The sequence below is a fragment of the Aphelocoma coerulescens genome, assembly GCF_041296385.1.
Source record: "Aphelocoma coerulescens isolate FSJ_1873_10779 chromosome Z unlocalized genomic scaffold, UR_Acoe_1.0 ChrZ, whole genome shotgun sequence".
In the NCBI taxonomy this organism is placed as follows: domain Eukaryota; kingdom Metazoa; phylum Chordata; class Aves; order Passeriformes; family Corvidae; genus Aphelocoma; species Aphelocoma coerulescens.
The window spans coordinates 68,698,813-68,714,290 of record NW_027184085.1 but is presented as its reverse complement, the minus strand read 5'-3'; the positions used below and the strand labels follow the sequence as shown (position 1 = coordinate 68,714,290).

Sequence of the window (15,478 nt, the reverse complement as noted above, 5' to 3'; positions counted from 1 at the left end):
TTTAAGTGTTTTAAAATTGCATTGGGACTCATTCCTGCCTTAGCTGAATAATTCTCTCATGAGCACTGTGGAACTGCCCAGGATGGGGGTACAGAAGCGCTTGTTACTATATGTTTGCACATTTTCCAGGGAAGGTGGGTCATAAGGGACCATTAAATTATCCAGTTTGACCTCACATAACCCCAGTTACTCACTCTTGAATAAGCCTAATAAGTTGGATTAAGCCTATTTATTTTGTCTGGATAAACCTATCTACCAGAAAGGCATCCCACCTTGACTTGAGAATCTCAGGGTGTGCAGAGTTTACTCCAGTTCTCGATGCTCTGCTTCCAAATTTAATCACTCCCAAATCAGGGTCACCCTGTTCCAGTCCCAGTGTCCTGAACACCTTGCACCTGAATCTACATCTCTGCAATTCCCTGTTACTCACACATTCCTCTCAGTAAATGTAAACAGCAGTGCATGACAGCTGTCTTCAGAGACCTGGCACTTCCCTGGTTACAGATCTGTTCAAATAGCTTTGATTGATATTGTGGAGAGCTGATTTTTTAATTAGGCTGTACTGTAATACTATTGCTGGAAGCATTATAAAAGCCTAAAATTATTTTATCTATGCACTATTTAAACAAAATTCATAGTTTTCAAGAGGGAAGTGATATTATTTAAGGAGACCCAAAGATAATTAATTTTATTCCTACTCCATCTTTATTTATTAGATCTCATGTCAGCTGTTCTGTTGTTTTTACCAGTTTAATTCTCAGGCCAGCAGCCTCAGGTTAGGCAAGTAATCCTATCTGATCTTCTAGGAAAACAGACATAATACCAGCATTCATCCAGTCCTCTGGAACCTCCCTGTTGCTCAGGATCTCCTGCCTTGGGTTAACCACAGCAAGTGTCTCTGAGGAGCATTATATGTGAGTACAAGGAAATATAAAGCTGAATATTGAGTGTTATGACTGAAACCCTTTCCTGCAAAAAAAAACAAACAAACAAACCCCAAACCAAACACAACAGATCTGAGCCTGATTTGTGGTTTGACCAAGATTGGGAAAGAGCAGGAAAAAACATAATGTTGCATACTGTTGTTCTGAATCCCAGAGTCTGATATATGTAAGTACCAGAAATGAAGGTAATTAAATTTTCTGAATTACACCTGCCCCAGTGGTCAGTGCAATCCAGCCTTTTTGGAATGCATGAGAATGGAAAAGGATGCAAAGGCAGCATAGAGCAGGAGACAGCAACTCTCACAACTTCTTGGGAATTTTTCTTCTTGAAGACAATCCTCTGTCTTTTAGCAAACAGGAGGCTTAGCTGGGAAGATCTAGTACTTACATCTGAAGTGGCTCAGATAATGAAAATATACTTTCTAAACCACTGATGGCATTTTGTGGTGATTTCAAAAAAGACTATATGCGACCTTTCACTTATTTAATAAGAATTTGTAATTTTGTCCAAGCAGACCCTTACTGTACAAAACCCGTTGTTTTATGAAACTAATCAATAAGCAAATCTTTTAATAAAAATAGTATGACATATTTTACACATCATGTCTGCAATGGGCATCAAACTGTTCCACCATTCCTCACATGGGGTCACTTTTTTATCTCTTCCTGCCTTAAGGGATGCATCCCACACAGAATGAATAACATTCACATTCTCTTCCGTTTTTTTTGGTTTGGTTTGGTTTTTTTTACCAAGCTCATTGAGGTAGCCACCGTGTTTCCAGTCTGCTGGCAGTGTTCCTGTGTAGTCCATGACAGCACTTCTTTTTCCAGGCTCCATATTTTTCAGGTTCACAAACAGCTGACTGGTTTTTGCCTATTTCAAAGAAAGATACGGAATAAAATAAAAATGAAACTGGTGGGAAGCTGCTGATTTTCCAGGTGACAATCAGGAAGAGCAAAAATAAGCCAAACAGGAGAGATGAGGGAACAAAGTAAAATAAATTAAAGACTGACAGAGAAGTTTCCATGTTCTTCTGCTTTACCTTTGCCAAGGTCAGTCTCTCCATGTTGGTGACATGAGGTGGGCTAGAGCACTGGGTCAGAGTATGGTAACTAGGGTTAGAGAAATAGTGGCTGTTGACATTTCCACCATTGGTATGAGGGATGGTTTCTGAAAAGAAAAAGGAAGGGAAATGAACAACTGAAAATAACATGGCATTTCTTTCTTAAGGTATGCTTTTGACAGTGCTGTACTGATTTCAGAATCTGACCTAGAGTTTCTTAAAGAAACCCCAACAAACACAAAACTAAGTATCTTTTATTCATTCAAAGAAGGGCAGTAAGTGACAAGTCGTGTCCTCACTTTCAGCAAGGAGCACTCACAAGTGCAACCTGCTAGCTTCTCTCTCTGCTGTGCTCCCTTGCTCTGTTTTCCTTGTCTATTCATCACTATTGTACCATCAAATCTGCACCAACATCTTCTGGTGCTTCAAGAACACCGTGAATTCTGCTGATTTGCTTTTTCTTCACTCTGGCAAGTGCTCCTGCTGCCTCCTTCAGCTGCTGCTTTCCTTAAGAGTGGTGTTCAGAAGGTACCATTGGCTGAAGTTCCATTCACCCACTGAATCCCAACTCAGAGGCACTTCAGTAGGTCAAAAACTCCTGTTTGTTTCATTGCTCCTTCCCTTAATTAGTTGCAAACCTTTCGCTGTCTGTTTCTCTGCGGAATCTTGCCACAGATAGTGTGAAATCCTGATTTTCTACACTCTTTCTGTATTCAAGCTGTTGGCATTGAATTCGAAGTCCCTTGTAGAAACCAGATTTTGCCACACTCCAACTGTATATAAAAGTAGGTGTAGAGGAATAGGAATGTCCATGTTTAATGCAGAAAAAACATTTGAGGGTGCAAAATGTTGCACAGTAAAGTGAGGTATGTACAGTATTTTCCTTACAATTAACACCATTTTGCCAGGGTGAGACACCAAAAGCAGAAATATGTGAATTCAAGCCCTGTTAGGGGGAGATCTGAGCACAAAGCCAAGAGATGGAGGAAAAAAGAAATCTGTTCTAAACGTCACTTACCCGAAATGGTGTAATCTGCATTGATGACCCTCATAGCAGGGGTGTAGGTCACCGTGGGCATGTGTGTCTCCTTCCCTTTCTGCTTCTGCCTGTAAATGATGAACAGCACCAGCAGGAAAAGCACAACCAGGACAAGAATGATGATGCCTGCTATGGCTCCTATCTGGTAGGAGTCAGCAGGGAGGGCAGTGCTGGTACGGCTGAGGCTGTTCAGGTTTCCCACTATGATTACACCGGCTGGAATGGAAGAAGAAATGAAAGTAAGTGGCATAAATCGAGAGGGGTCACGTGTCAGGAGCAGGAGACAAAATCTCACTTCTAAATCTAACTGTATTTAATAAGGCCAGAATAGAACTCTGTCAGAAACCAACCCTAACCTTAAGGAAAAACACTCAGAATGTTCCCAGAAAGAGGTATTTTCATTAATCTGAAAAAGCAGGAACGTTCCCTGGGCAAAAACATGGGGCAGGTAAAGCCCATGCTCCATCAGCAGCTTTCAGCAGCACAACCCTGTATTTCATGCAATCTTCACTTGAGTACTTTGCTCCAATTAATTATCACTGAGGCATCTAATTTAAAGCCTACAAAACCTACATAAATTAACAGAGTGGGCTACTTAAATGCACGTGTCAGATTTATTTACTGAATGACACAGGGATGGTGTTTAATTGGTGCATGCAATCTCTGTGTGAAACCATTACAGTTAATTTTATTGTGTCTGGGCTTTACCTTGATCACACCTGGCCCCTTTCCAGCCTGGGCTGCAGTAACAGGTCCCTGTGATGTGGTCACAGGTGGAGTTGTTCAGACAGTCACAGATCTGGCGGCATCCATACCCATATGTGCCCTGGGGACATTCTGCACAGAATAAAAACAAGCAAAAACTCATTGAAAGCTTTGGAGTTACAGGTCTGCAGCACCACACGGGTCTAACCCCACACATTCCTGTCCCTGGTCAGCAGATGGCAATGTGTTGTCAGAATCAGATCTCTCCTGGAAGGGCTCCTAAGAGGACCCCTCAGTGTGCAGGAGAGAGGGAAGTTGTATTTAGATGTATATTCATCCTTTACCTGCAATGTTGCTGATGCTCGGTTGGTGCAGTGAGGGATCAAGGGGGGAAAAAAAAAAGGCAAAAAGGAGAAAAAGGGCAGAAGGCAGAAAAGAAATGGGCAGGGTGTGAATAAAGAGCCAGAAGACTCAGATGCCAGTGCATGGAAAGTCACATAATCATGCACGTGGAGCCAGACACCTGGATGGAGTCCTGTGGTGTGACAGATGTGCTGATGTAAAACAGCAAGAGGAAAGGGCCGTAACAGTGAGTCTAAAATGCACCACACATTTATAGAGAAATAAAACTGCTGCCCATAGCATGCTCTAATACTGTAATGTATACACTGAGAAACTACCAACAGGAGAAAAATGCTAAATTATGGAGAATAAGGTAATTGGGAGAGTTGTACTTAATTATTTCTCTCCCTGAATGACTTGAATACAATGCTTAATTACCAATCAAAGTGTCTCCTACCTCATGTAAGTATGCTGGTGGAGAATCATCCTACACTGACAAGAATTATTTCTTTCATACTGCCACCTCTTGGTACTGTGTGGCCCGTCACATTATAGTAGTTCTGATGGTTTCAGCAAACGTGGTATTTCTTCACCTTTTGTGACTCAATTTCCTGAAACTTCTCAAGAGTTCTGCAACCATATTTACTTCTTTTTGTCTCTTTAAAAGAATTTAACTCATCTTTCATGCATTCCTAATTTGGAATAATTTACAGAATAAAGTAACACACTGGGTGCCGGAGAATGTTCTTGCAGTCTTGACAATTCCCAACTCAAGTGAAAAACTTCATGTTTATGTACCTCCTCCTTCTCTTGATTGCATTCAACAAAACAAGATTATAAATACTGAAGTAAATGGGTGGGCAAAACCCATTATGTCATAATACATTTCGGCATTTTAAGATCTAAATTAGAATTAATACCAAAACATTTAGCTTAACGTTGTTAAATCATTATTATCAACTTGTAGGATAAAATACAAAATCTGTAACAGAGTTAGATTTGCCAGATTATTCAAAGTGATGTTTTGACATCAAGAGACTATCTAAAAAAGTCATCTTTTCCTGAACATCGTTGATGTTTTGAGGAGAAAATACAGATGTCATGAGAATGCACAAATTTGGGAGCACAGCTCCGTAAAGTCAGCAAAGGTTGGACAAACAGTCCTGTGCTCACGAGCCTGATTATTCTTTCAAGGTTGTACAACATTACACCACCAGTGATGTCAGAGGTGTTATCCCTGACCTTCCTGAGGAGAGAACCACACACATATGAAAACAAAACGCCACCTACGACGGTTTTACAATCCAGCTGTGCTGTAAAACCACACTGCGAAGATTGATTTCATCCACCAGCACTGGTGAATTAGTCCTTATCTCTAGTTTTCCAGCTATTAGCTGTCACTGTGGTTTATGCTAATGGACACATTTTGTTGCTTTCACAGGATGCTAATGACAATTCCTTGGATTCATTTTGTTGCTTTTACATGACGGAGTAGTTGGGTGTTCCTTTAGCGTTACGACCAAACGCAGCGCAAAGAAACAGCCACCAGTCTGTAACAACTTAAATCTGTCGGGGTTTAAACTGCTTGGGAAAAGCCTGTGGCCAGCTCCCGAAGCTCTCTGCCCATCAGAACTCCCCCTGCACCCAGAGGCTGTGTCCCAAGGCAGAGGGGGTGCTCACTGTGCTCGCAGTGCCGCCCCATGAAGCCCGTCCGGCACGTGCACTGCCCGCTGATGTGGTCGCAGTCGGCTCCGTTCTGGCACTGGCAGATCAAGGCACAGTCCTTCCCAAAAAACCCCAGGGGACACCCTGCAACACAAGCAAAGGGAAGGGGAGAGAGGGGTGAAACAGCTGCCCTGGGAGTGGAACATTCTGGTTCAGTGCAGGACTCACTCCTGCAGCTCCAGAAATGGAGTGTTCTCGTGGCACAAGGGACCAAGACCTGCCTGGTCTGAAGGGGTTTCAAACACACATCAAGCAAAAATGGGGATTGGAAATGGTGCTGGCAGCAGAGGTTCTGAAAAGACAGCAGGGACAGCTCCTTGAAGAAATGGGCTTCAAGAGAGATTTGAGAGAGGAAGAAGAGAGCAATCTGAGAGTCTGTCCATCAGTCAGTGAACCTCTGGATATATTTCCTTCATAGTTTTTGTTGAAGCATTAAAAAATCCAAAATAACAACATATTGTACCTGAGCTACTCACAAAGAAACCGCTTCAGTATGAAGAAGACACACCACTGCAAAGAGATCATTATTCACCAGCAGGAAGCAAAAAACCCCTGATAGCTGACAGCTGAACCAGCATAGTTAATGTCTCCCAGAACTGCATCCATATGGTCCTATGATGTATCTGTTATTTCTTGCCACTGTGACATTACTCATTTGAAACAGGAGTTCTGATTTTATGGAAAACATGTATTTGAACAATGAATGCAAAACACAGTCAGCAGTCCTGTATTTCTTGAGGTCAAATACAGGGGCTGAGGCCAGGATCACAGTCAGTGAGGCAACCTGAACTGAAGGTAAACCAAACTGAAGGTGTAATATGGCAGAGATAAGAAGCCAACTTTATCAATATTTATTTCTAACAAATGTTTATTTCTCAAACTTTGTATGAAGTCTAGCCAGCATGTAATGACAGCCCCATACCTACACCCAGTCACTGCACAGCTATTTTGCTGTAACAAAAAGCTCTTGGGGGGAAAAAAACCAAAACCAGTATTAATGTATTATTAAAGGCAGAAAATTCCAGAAGAAATTACGATGTTACAATCTAGTGAAATCGTCTTTCAAGGTTCTAAATGAAACAGCTTCTGTGTCAGTATTTGAATTACAGGTGCTGAGCTCCAAGCTGTTCTGGAGGATAATTCTGTCACTGGTGTTCAGACGCAGAATGAGCACAAAATCCACTTACTCTGTGTGCAGTAAAGGCCAGTCCAGCCCGGGGTGCACTTGCACTCCCCATCGTAGGCACTGCAGAAAGCTCCATTGTGGCAGTTGCACGTGTGAATGCAGTTTGGTCCCCAGTGGGAAGGTGGGCAAGCTGGAACAATCCAGAGCAATTAATTAACCTCAAATGACAAAGGTTCCTTGATGCACATGAATGGAGCTGCTTCCATTCACACATGAGCACTGCTTTGTTTGGTGTTTGCTGTTTTTCTCCCAAGTGCATGTTTTGGGCTGCTCTATTCTGAGTAAACAGTCACAGATTTATTCATTTATTTCAGCTAAGGCATCATTTTACTTCAGGTAAAAAGCGATGAAAAATATTAAATGTGTGAAAAATGCATACTTGATACTCAGTAAGTAGGACACTCATAGCAGCTTTCTCAGAGAAAGCCATTAGGTTTCCTTCCTTCATTTATTTTTTAATCTGCAGACAGTCAAGGGGACACAGCTTTTAAATCTCAAAACTGAAGGAAAACAGAGAATGTGAAAATCCTGTATAGCCTAGAGCTTTAGACCCAGTGCTAAGCTTGCTTCTCTTGCTTCCACGGCTAAATTGTATGTGTTTGCCTAAATGTGGTGAAGATAATCAGGTCTGTACCTTAATCTGGTTAACTCAGTTACTTCCATGGGTCCAATAATCAATATAGTATTTCTAAACCCCAAGTAATTATCCACAGAATGGAGATTATTTTGCTCGCAATCACGTCGACTCATTATGAGACAGAATTTACTGTCTGCTTTGGAAATGTCGTGATGGATGAATCTGATGCTATGTGCTGCCACTAGAACTGCAAAGTGGTTCCAAAATACTAATTACCATTCAGAGACAGCAAAAGATAATTTTCTTCATGGTAGAATATCACTAAGCGAAGAGGGTACTCTAAGAATAGACCCTTTCTGTTGAGTAGGATTCTCATCCTGAGGGGGCTTTTTTCTTTAGTAAAGAAAGCAGTACTTTAAGTAGTACTGAGTTATTTTAAAAATAAGTAGTAAAATAAATAGTTCTTTAGTACTTTAAAAATAGTTTTATGGAAGTGCAGTGTCAGTATTTCACAGGAGAGAAGAAACTGGTCAGACACTGAAGCCTTGCTTTTATTTCTGCGTAAATTTAAAAGGCTGGTAACTCCTTACTGTTTTGTACTGATTTGATTGCCTGAGACCAATAAAACTCTTGAAACCTTTAAACGTTTGCGTAATGATTCATGTATATGTGGGCTGTATTTTTCCAAAGTATCATCTTTTTTCCCAAATTTCAGTTCCTTAAGAACTGTATTACCATGTATTGAAAAAAAGCACTAAGTTTGGTTTTTTTGTTACTTTCACTTCAGTTGTGCCTTGTAATAATTTTTTATTAGTGTTTTGTGTTTGAAACTAGTGGTCAGCTACGAAGGAATGTAAATCACATAAAGGCAAAAGGTTAGAAGTTTAAAAAAGGTCGCTGGTTCTGAAAGAAATTAATGGAATCATTATTTTCCATGTGAACGAAAGGCCTTTATACAAAGCAAATAAACTTCCTCTGTTATGGTCCGTGAGCACAGCCTCAATAAACACTTCCATTCATATTGCTGGCACCATTTTCTTGATATTGATTCAGTGAGTAAGTCCCTCCTCCTCCTAAATACCCCTATTCTGCTAATCTCCCAACTACCTACTTATTTTACCATAAAAACAGGGACCTTTGTAGCCGCTGGCTTCCACAGGAATGGGCCCACGATTTATTTTGGTATCATACTGGGCTGTGCATGCTAATCACTTCGCAGAATTTAGCCAGGAAAGTTGTTTTTAGGGGTTTTTTTCCCAAACTGACCAGATGTTACCCTGCACTTGTACAGAGCCTGGTAACCAGGGCCAGTCAAACCGTAAACGATACAAACCAATGAGCCATGTTATTAAAAAATGCACCTCTCTGGAAAACCCTGAACAATGTTTGATGTATCAGGGTATGGCGCAGCTTCTCTCCTTCACAAAAATGGGTTGACTGAAATTCTGGCACGTGTGTGTTTCAGACTGTGTGGATTTTAGCACCTTATGGGATTGGATATGCTTCTTATGAGAGTTTTCCTTAAAACAATTCTTTGCCATAATTAGTGAATTGCATAGACTCCTCCAGGCATATAGAGAGTGACTGTTTAATAAAATAACTTTACAAAAAGCAACAAAATTAGGGCCTTCGCTTCTCCTTTTTAAGTCAGTAATGAAGAGTCCACTGAGTTTAGAGCACCAAGACAATACTCACTGAGGCAGAATGACATAAAAATATGTCTATAAATGTGAAAACATTTATAAAAGGAAGAAAGAGGAAAATCCATTACAGAGTTACAAGCACTTAAAAAAAAGGTATAGTGACAAATTTCTTAACAAAATGTTCAAATGCTTATTGAGAACAAGGATGGTTGTACAGCCAGAGCACCAAGCTGTGTCCCAGAAAATCTCACCTTTGTTCTTGGCCTGGACAGAGAAGTTTAGGATCTCTCCGTTATTTACCATGAAGTCCTAATTTCTGACTTAAGAGAGTGTTTCTTTACCAAAGAAACCATAAAATTTAATATACCATAAATTACCATAAAAATCGTAATTTAAATAACAGGACCCTGATTATTTGTTCTAAAATTAAAGGGAAATAAACAGCTGGTACTTACGCTGAGAGCAGTCACTACCAATCCATCCAGGGTAGCACTGGCAGGATCTATCAATAGGATTGCAAGTCCCATTATTGGTGCAAGTGCATATTCCAGCGCAGTTCTTCCCAAATCTGCCACTGGGACACACTGAGAAGGCATTGGCAGAATTAGAACTCCTTAGTGATCAGAACAAGACCTTACTTTCTTCATTTCAGGAGAAAACAACCAATATTTGGATCAAGAGGTATTGCTTAGCATAAGGTTAAAGTGAGGTGTTATAAATTATGGTGAGCACAATACCCACAGTCACTACACAAACAATGCAATTCAGAGTACAGAGGGCTTCATCCCGAAGGATGAAACAGCTTAAGATTCCTGGTTCATAAACTGAACATTCCGTAACAGAAAATATCTTTGGCTTTACAGCTCCCAAGTGACAGAATGGAAATCATTGCAGCCCTTGGTGTGTACATCCCACGGAGCATTTATGGCCAGCTGTACCTTCATTGCAGAGGGCTCCTGTGAATCCAGGCAGGCAGTCACACAGGCCAGTGATGTGGTGGCAGGGGCCACTGCTGTGCACGCACTGCGGGCAGGTCTGGCTGCAGCGGTGTCCGTAAAACCCCGGCGAGCAGACTGGAACCAGAGGGGACAAAGTGTCACTGCTGCCTGCCAGCAGCCACCCTGCAGGACACTTGCTCCTGGCTTGGAACTGGCTCTGCCTTCCAGCCCCAGGGGTGGTCATTGTTGTTTGTGCAGCTCAGTGATTTAGACTCCCAAAACAAGATCTGCTCCTTCTCGTCAAGGATTTGGTGTGTTCTGGTTCATCATGACTTTGTTGACATTCCACTATATGTCAAGCCACCCTGAACTTGGAAAATGTTTGGAATGCATACATACTTTATTTGGCTAAACAAGGACGTCTTTTGAAGCACATGTGAAGTAACAGAGAGGATAGTTTTATCTCTAGATGAGTACGGTCATCATAGACCTTGATTCCTGATATGTTTCCTAACTTGGAATTCAAATAGCCATAACTTCACTGGATAAAAAGCACAGATGTTTTCCAATCAACTTTTCTTTTACATGGTCCAGAGTCACCCTAACTTTCAGAGAGCCTGAAACCAGAAATACAGAGTTGTCCCGTTAATTGTGTTGCTAAAAGCACGAGTTCCTCAAAATGAAAAAGAAAAAAAAGGGGGGAAATAAAAGGCTGCTTCTCCTTCTTTGTTGATCTAATCCCTTTTGCCATTTATTTCCTGATAAATTAGAATATTATGTAATAGATCAAGAGAAATACCTGAACAGCTGCAATTAGCACTACCAAACCACCTTGGAATCTTTTCAATATTTTAATTTCATTCAAGAATCGGTCTTTTAATTACACACTTGATACCAAGTTATATGGCCAGGATCTCTCCAGAGAGATTAACCTCCCCCAGTGAAACAGTGCCAAAAGATCTTCCTGTTTACTGAAAAGGCACTTTCTGACCAGGATCCAAATTATTCGTGTGACCTTTGTCTTCCCAGCCTGCAGACCGTGCCTCCAAGGGGCACTGGACTGGAGCCTCCTGTCCAGGTTACAGGCGCAGGTCCAAAACACAAGGGAACATTTTTACATGCTAGTGTTACACTTTGGATTCACTGATTGACTGCAGGGCCCTTGGAGATTAGATAGTGAGAACAATTACTTCTCACAGAAATGCTCAAGGAGCACTAATGCAACACTAATGTGGGATTTAGCAGTGCCATGTCACAGCCTTCAGCTTGAAATTTTGCCATTCCTGGACTGATACAACTTCATCTTCCTCTGGTTCTCCTTCTCCCTCTCAGTGACCATTTCAGGTCGTCTCCTGTCTTTTAAGGCTCTTTTGGAAGACCCAGGAGCATCTTTGCTTGTCCTTAACCCACCTGCTCCTGGAACCTGTTTCTGGGAGACCTGCTCTGGAAGCTGGGCTCCCCTTCAGTTCCAGGAAACTCACATTTCTCTTCCCTGAACACCTTTCCCTCACAGCTTCACCGATTCAAACTGAAGACAGCTGGACTACTGGAAAACTGTGACAAAGCTTGGGAGGGCAGACTTACTGTCTCCCTCCCTGGTTCTGGCATGATTTTCCTTAGTTCATCTCTATCTCTCTTCCTGCAATCTGAATTTAACACAGACAAGTTTTCCAAAAGGAACCAAGGGTACATTTGATATCCTCTACTTACTAGGAGGCCTGATCCTACCGACTGTTCTTAGAAAATAAGTGTTAAAAACTCAAATATTAACTAAGCTGATGATTCCTACCAGACTCAGTGGGAGGGCTTTTGGTTTCTGAAACTCATGTGTGTTTTATTTACCTATATTACAAACCTGACATTCATCAGTCATGTTTGGAAATGCTTTAGAATGGAATCCCCTACGATATTTCTTGGGAAGTCATGTCCATAACAATGCCACAGCACAGACAATGAATAAAAGGAAAGCTGTCCCATAACAAGAAGAGCACTAGTAGATGAAAACACTTGTTCATTTCAGATAACACTTTTTTTTTTCTGTATACTCATGTATTTCGACAAAATGTCCAGTCAAGGAAGGTTTCCTAGTCTTTCACACTACAATTAGCAAGGCATTATGATGTTGTATGATCTGTATTCCCAGCAACAGAGGGAGAAAAAGAGATTTTTAAAGCATTTATGTTGTCCTTACTTCTCTGGCAAGTGGTGCCTCTGTATCCTGGTGCACACTCACAGATCCCATCATCTGGAGAGCAGGATGCTCCATTTTTGCAGTAACAAGGCAAGGAGCAATTTGGACCCCACTGTCCCTCAGCACAGACACTGTCACAGTGAATACCTGCAACCACAAACAAACAAAACATCTCTGAAGAGCTCTTATGCACAGTTAGGTTAAACTTTTGCTTCTCACAGCACTGAACTTTAAAACACAGCTCACACAACCTGTTTATCAAAACATCACTAACATCAGGAAAGTACAAGGTGAACTTGCATCTCTGTTCCTGCTTTCCCCCAGAAGTGTGAATTTCCCTCATATTCTTCATATTGATGAGATGCACATAAATGGCTTTTGCTTCTTCCATAGTGGCTGCTTCAAAACAGCGAAAGATTTTTGGTTTCAGATTTTACGTTTGGGAAATGCACAACAAAAGGTATTGCAGGAACTTTTCCTTCTGAGAATTCTTTGTGTCTGACATAATTTCTGTGTAGTAATGGGGTGCGGGACACTGGATGATTTCTAATTAGTGGTGAGCTGATTACTGCTCAGCCTCGTACCAGACAGAAAAATGTAGTGCACACAAAGGGTTCCCAAACACACCATGTGAGCATTCCAAAATGCTTAGCTGCCACAGTGTTAAGGATGCTGGTCAGCCAGTGCTTTGTTTAACCTGCTTTGGTATAAAATTGATTGTAAAATGGCCACAACCTGAATCTCTACATAGATCACAATACAAACCACCCATTGCAATCATCCAATCATAGTTTGTTTGATGGGTTCTTTTGTTTGTTTGACTGTAATTTTTTTTTCTCAATGCAGCAACATTAAATATAATTTTCCTGCTTTTTAAGAAGCACTGTGCATGTTAAATGCCAGCAGGCACCACCGTGGAACTCAGACCGTATTGTGTCTGCAGCACTTTGCATTAACAATCAAGTTTTATTGTAATGCCTCTACTGAATGAACCCTCCACTAAGGGAAAAGTGGCCTGGATCCAACCACAAGCATGTCTTGCTTTGTAAGTATTTCCAGCAAAATATGCCACAGGTTCACTGGCTGCCAGAGTCCTAAAAAAAGCAAAACAGTTTTACATGTGACAAGGAAAAAACAAAAATCTTTTAACTTTGAACAGCAAAACCTACTGCTTGTAAAAATCCTGAAGAATAATTACATGGTGTGCTGATAGGTCAGACTCAGAGGTGACTCCTCAACACCCCCAGCATGTGCCCCTTGCAGAGTTGCCCATATCTAAAGACCAACTCTCTAATTAGAGGAAAGGTGGAACTCCACGCTGTTGAACTGTTTTTCTCTGCAGAACAATCAACAGACTGAAGAATCAAATATGTGTTTGAACAGATTGCCCCAACCTGTGCCAGCAAGACAGAAAAACACTTGACTTTAAAAATCCAGATACTGACAGATGGTACACAGGCCACCTAAAAGCCCTGATTGCACATTAATCATTAGTACTGACCTAAAGCAATCCTACTGTCAAAATGAAAGGCTGCTTACATCACTCCTTTTTCACTTTTTGCCTGCCTAGACAATGTCATTCTCCTGTCTCCATCTACATTGGAGAGGGAGTGCTGACTTGTTTCTCAGTAGCCCAGTTCAACCTTTTCATTAACTCATTTATGGACCCATGGATTAAAGAGAGAGGCTTGATTTTGAGAGTTGCTGGTGCACATGAGCAGTATGACATCACTGCATTTAATTTTTATTTTTTTTCCCATAAACAAGACCCCTTCTTCCAGCTGCTGCTCTGCCTGGCGCTCCCAAACTCGAGAATTTGGGTCTCTAAGTCTGTGAAAGCACAGGCAGAGCATCTCGGAGCTGTGTCCACGTGAGGGTGATCTGCTGTATCTCACATAGCTGCACTCGGTGCACCCTGCTGGAGAAAAGACATTTTTCACAGCCTCAATGGGTGTCAGCGGTGCTCAGTGTATAATGGTCACTATTAACAAGCCAGTGGTTGCCAAGAGCTACCAAAGTGCATTATCTGAGATTATGTAGACCAGTGACATACAATAACACCAGGCTCAATTATTCTGCCTTGATCTGTGCACAGAGGATGCTTTATGACAGCGGAGTGTCCCAGGGTGATGCGGGCACACTGGGATGGGGAAGACAATGGGTCCCATGCTGCAGAGAGCCACGGGGCTTAAAACAGCCAACAACTACCACTAGAAATGAAAAAAAAGGGGGAAAAAAGGCTCCTTCAGTACACATCAGGGAAAATCACCCCTTAGGGAAACTGGGAAAACCTGCCTTTTATTTCCCACTTTCAACCCTTATGAGGAAGTGAAGAGTGGCATCACTCTACTTAGCAAATAAAGTGTACACTAAATACCACAGAGTAATAATGATGACAACATAATGTACTGCAAGAGTGCTGAATACGATTCTGTTTCACTATAATTTTATTATATTCACACTTGATCATAAGGAAAATCAGTTTCACTCCTTTGAGTGTCAAGAACGAATGTAGCAAGGCAGAAATCATTTAGTGATTTACTGCATCTCTAATTATTAAAACAGTTTTCAGAGTCACTGACTATTTATTTATGTTTTTTAGGTAAGTTCACAGGGCACTTAAAAATACCAAGTTGAGTTTCGTATCTTACAGCTGTAAAAGCCAAATGTGTATTTTTGAGGAAGAACAGGTTAGAAATAATAAAGGGATTTAAAAAAAAAATTTAAAATTATTTTCCAGAGGGATGCTTTTTATGAAATTTCAGCAAAGAAAGCTATGCTTTGATAGAAAAGCCAGAAATTGTTCAGCAAAAAGAAGTATTTTTACAGAACTTGCAAAGAAAGATTAGACTCAGCTTTTACAACAATGTTACCAACTGGTTTATGATTGCCACAGTTTCACGCAAGTATTAATCTCTTACACAATAAAATTGTTTTTATTACGTTTTCATGTTGGTTCTTATACTGATAAGGATATCTGCGAGAAAATGTTTTTGCCAGAGCTATGGACAAAGAGCTCTTTGATGGCCTTCACAAGTTGCTAGGCAATAGCTGAATGGTCATGATAAACTTCAGCTAAGCTGCTCCGAAGAAATGCTCGTGCATTTAATGCCCAGTGCTTTAT

General features: G+C 41.1%; 1 protein-coding gene across 3 annotated transcripts in view; it reads right to left on the bottom strand.

The window, feature by feature from the left end:
- Positions 1–15,478, bottom strand: part of MEGF10 (multiple EGF like domains 10) — an 86,665-nt gene that overhangs the window by 6,985 nt on the left and 64,202 nt on the right. For all 3 annotated transcript variants that reach the window (XM_069001496.1, XM_069001495.1, XM_069001497.1), the window contains 9 exons: positions 12,355–12,501; positions 10,164–10,298; positions 9,681–9,809; positions 7,007–7,135; positions 5,775–5,903; positions 3,756–3,884; positions 3,027–3,263; positions 1,988–2,115; positions 1,695–1,818 (listed from right to left, as the gene is read on the bottom strand). In XM_069001496.1, the coding sequence (XP_068857597.1) occupies positions 1,695–1,818; positions 1,988–2,115; positions 3,027–3,263; positions 3,756–3,884; positions 5,775–5,903; positions 7,007–7,135; positions 9,681–9,809; positions 10,164–10,298; positions 12,355–12,501 (1,287 nt within the window). The remainder of the gene's footprint in view (positions 1–1,694; positions 1,819–1,987; positions 2,116–3,026; positions 3,264–3,755; positions 3,885–5,774; positions 5,904–7,006; positions 7,136–9,680; positions 9,810–10,163; positions 10,299–12,354; positions 12,502–15,478) is intronic.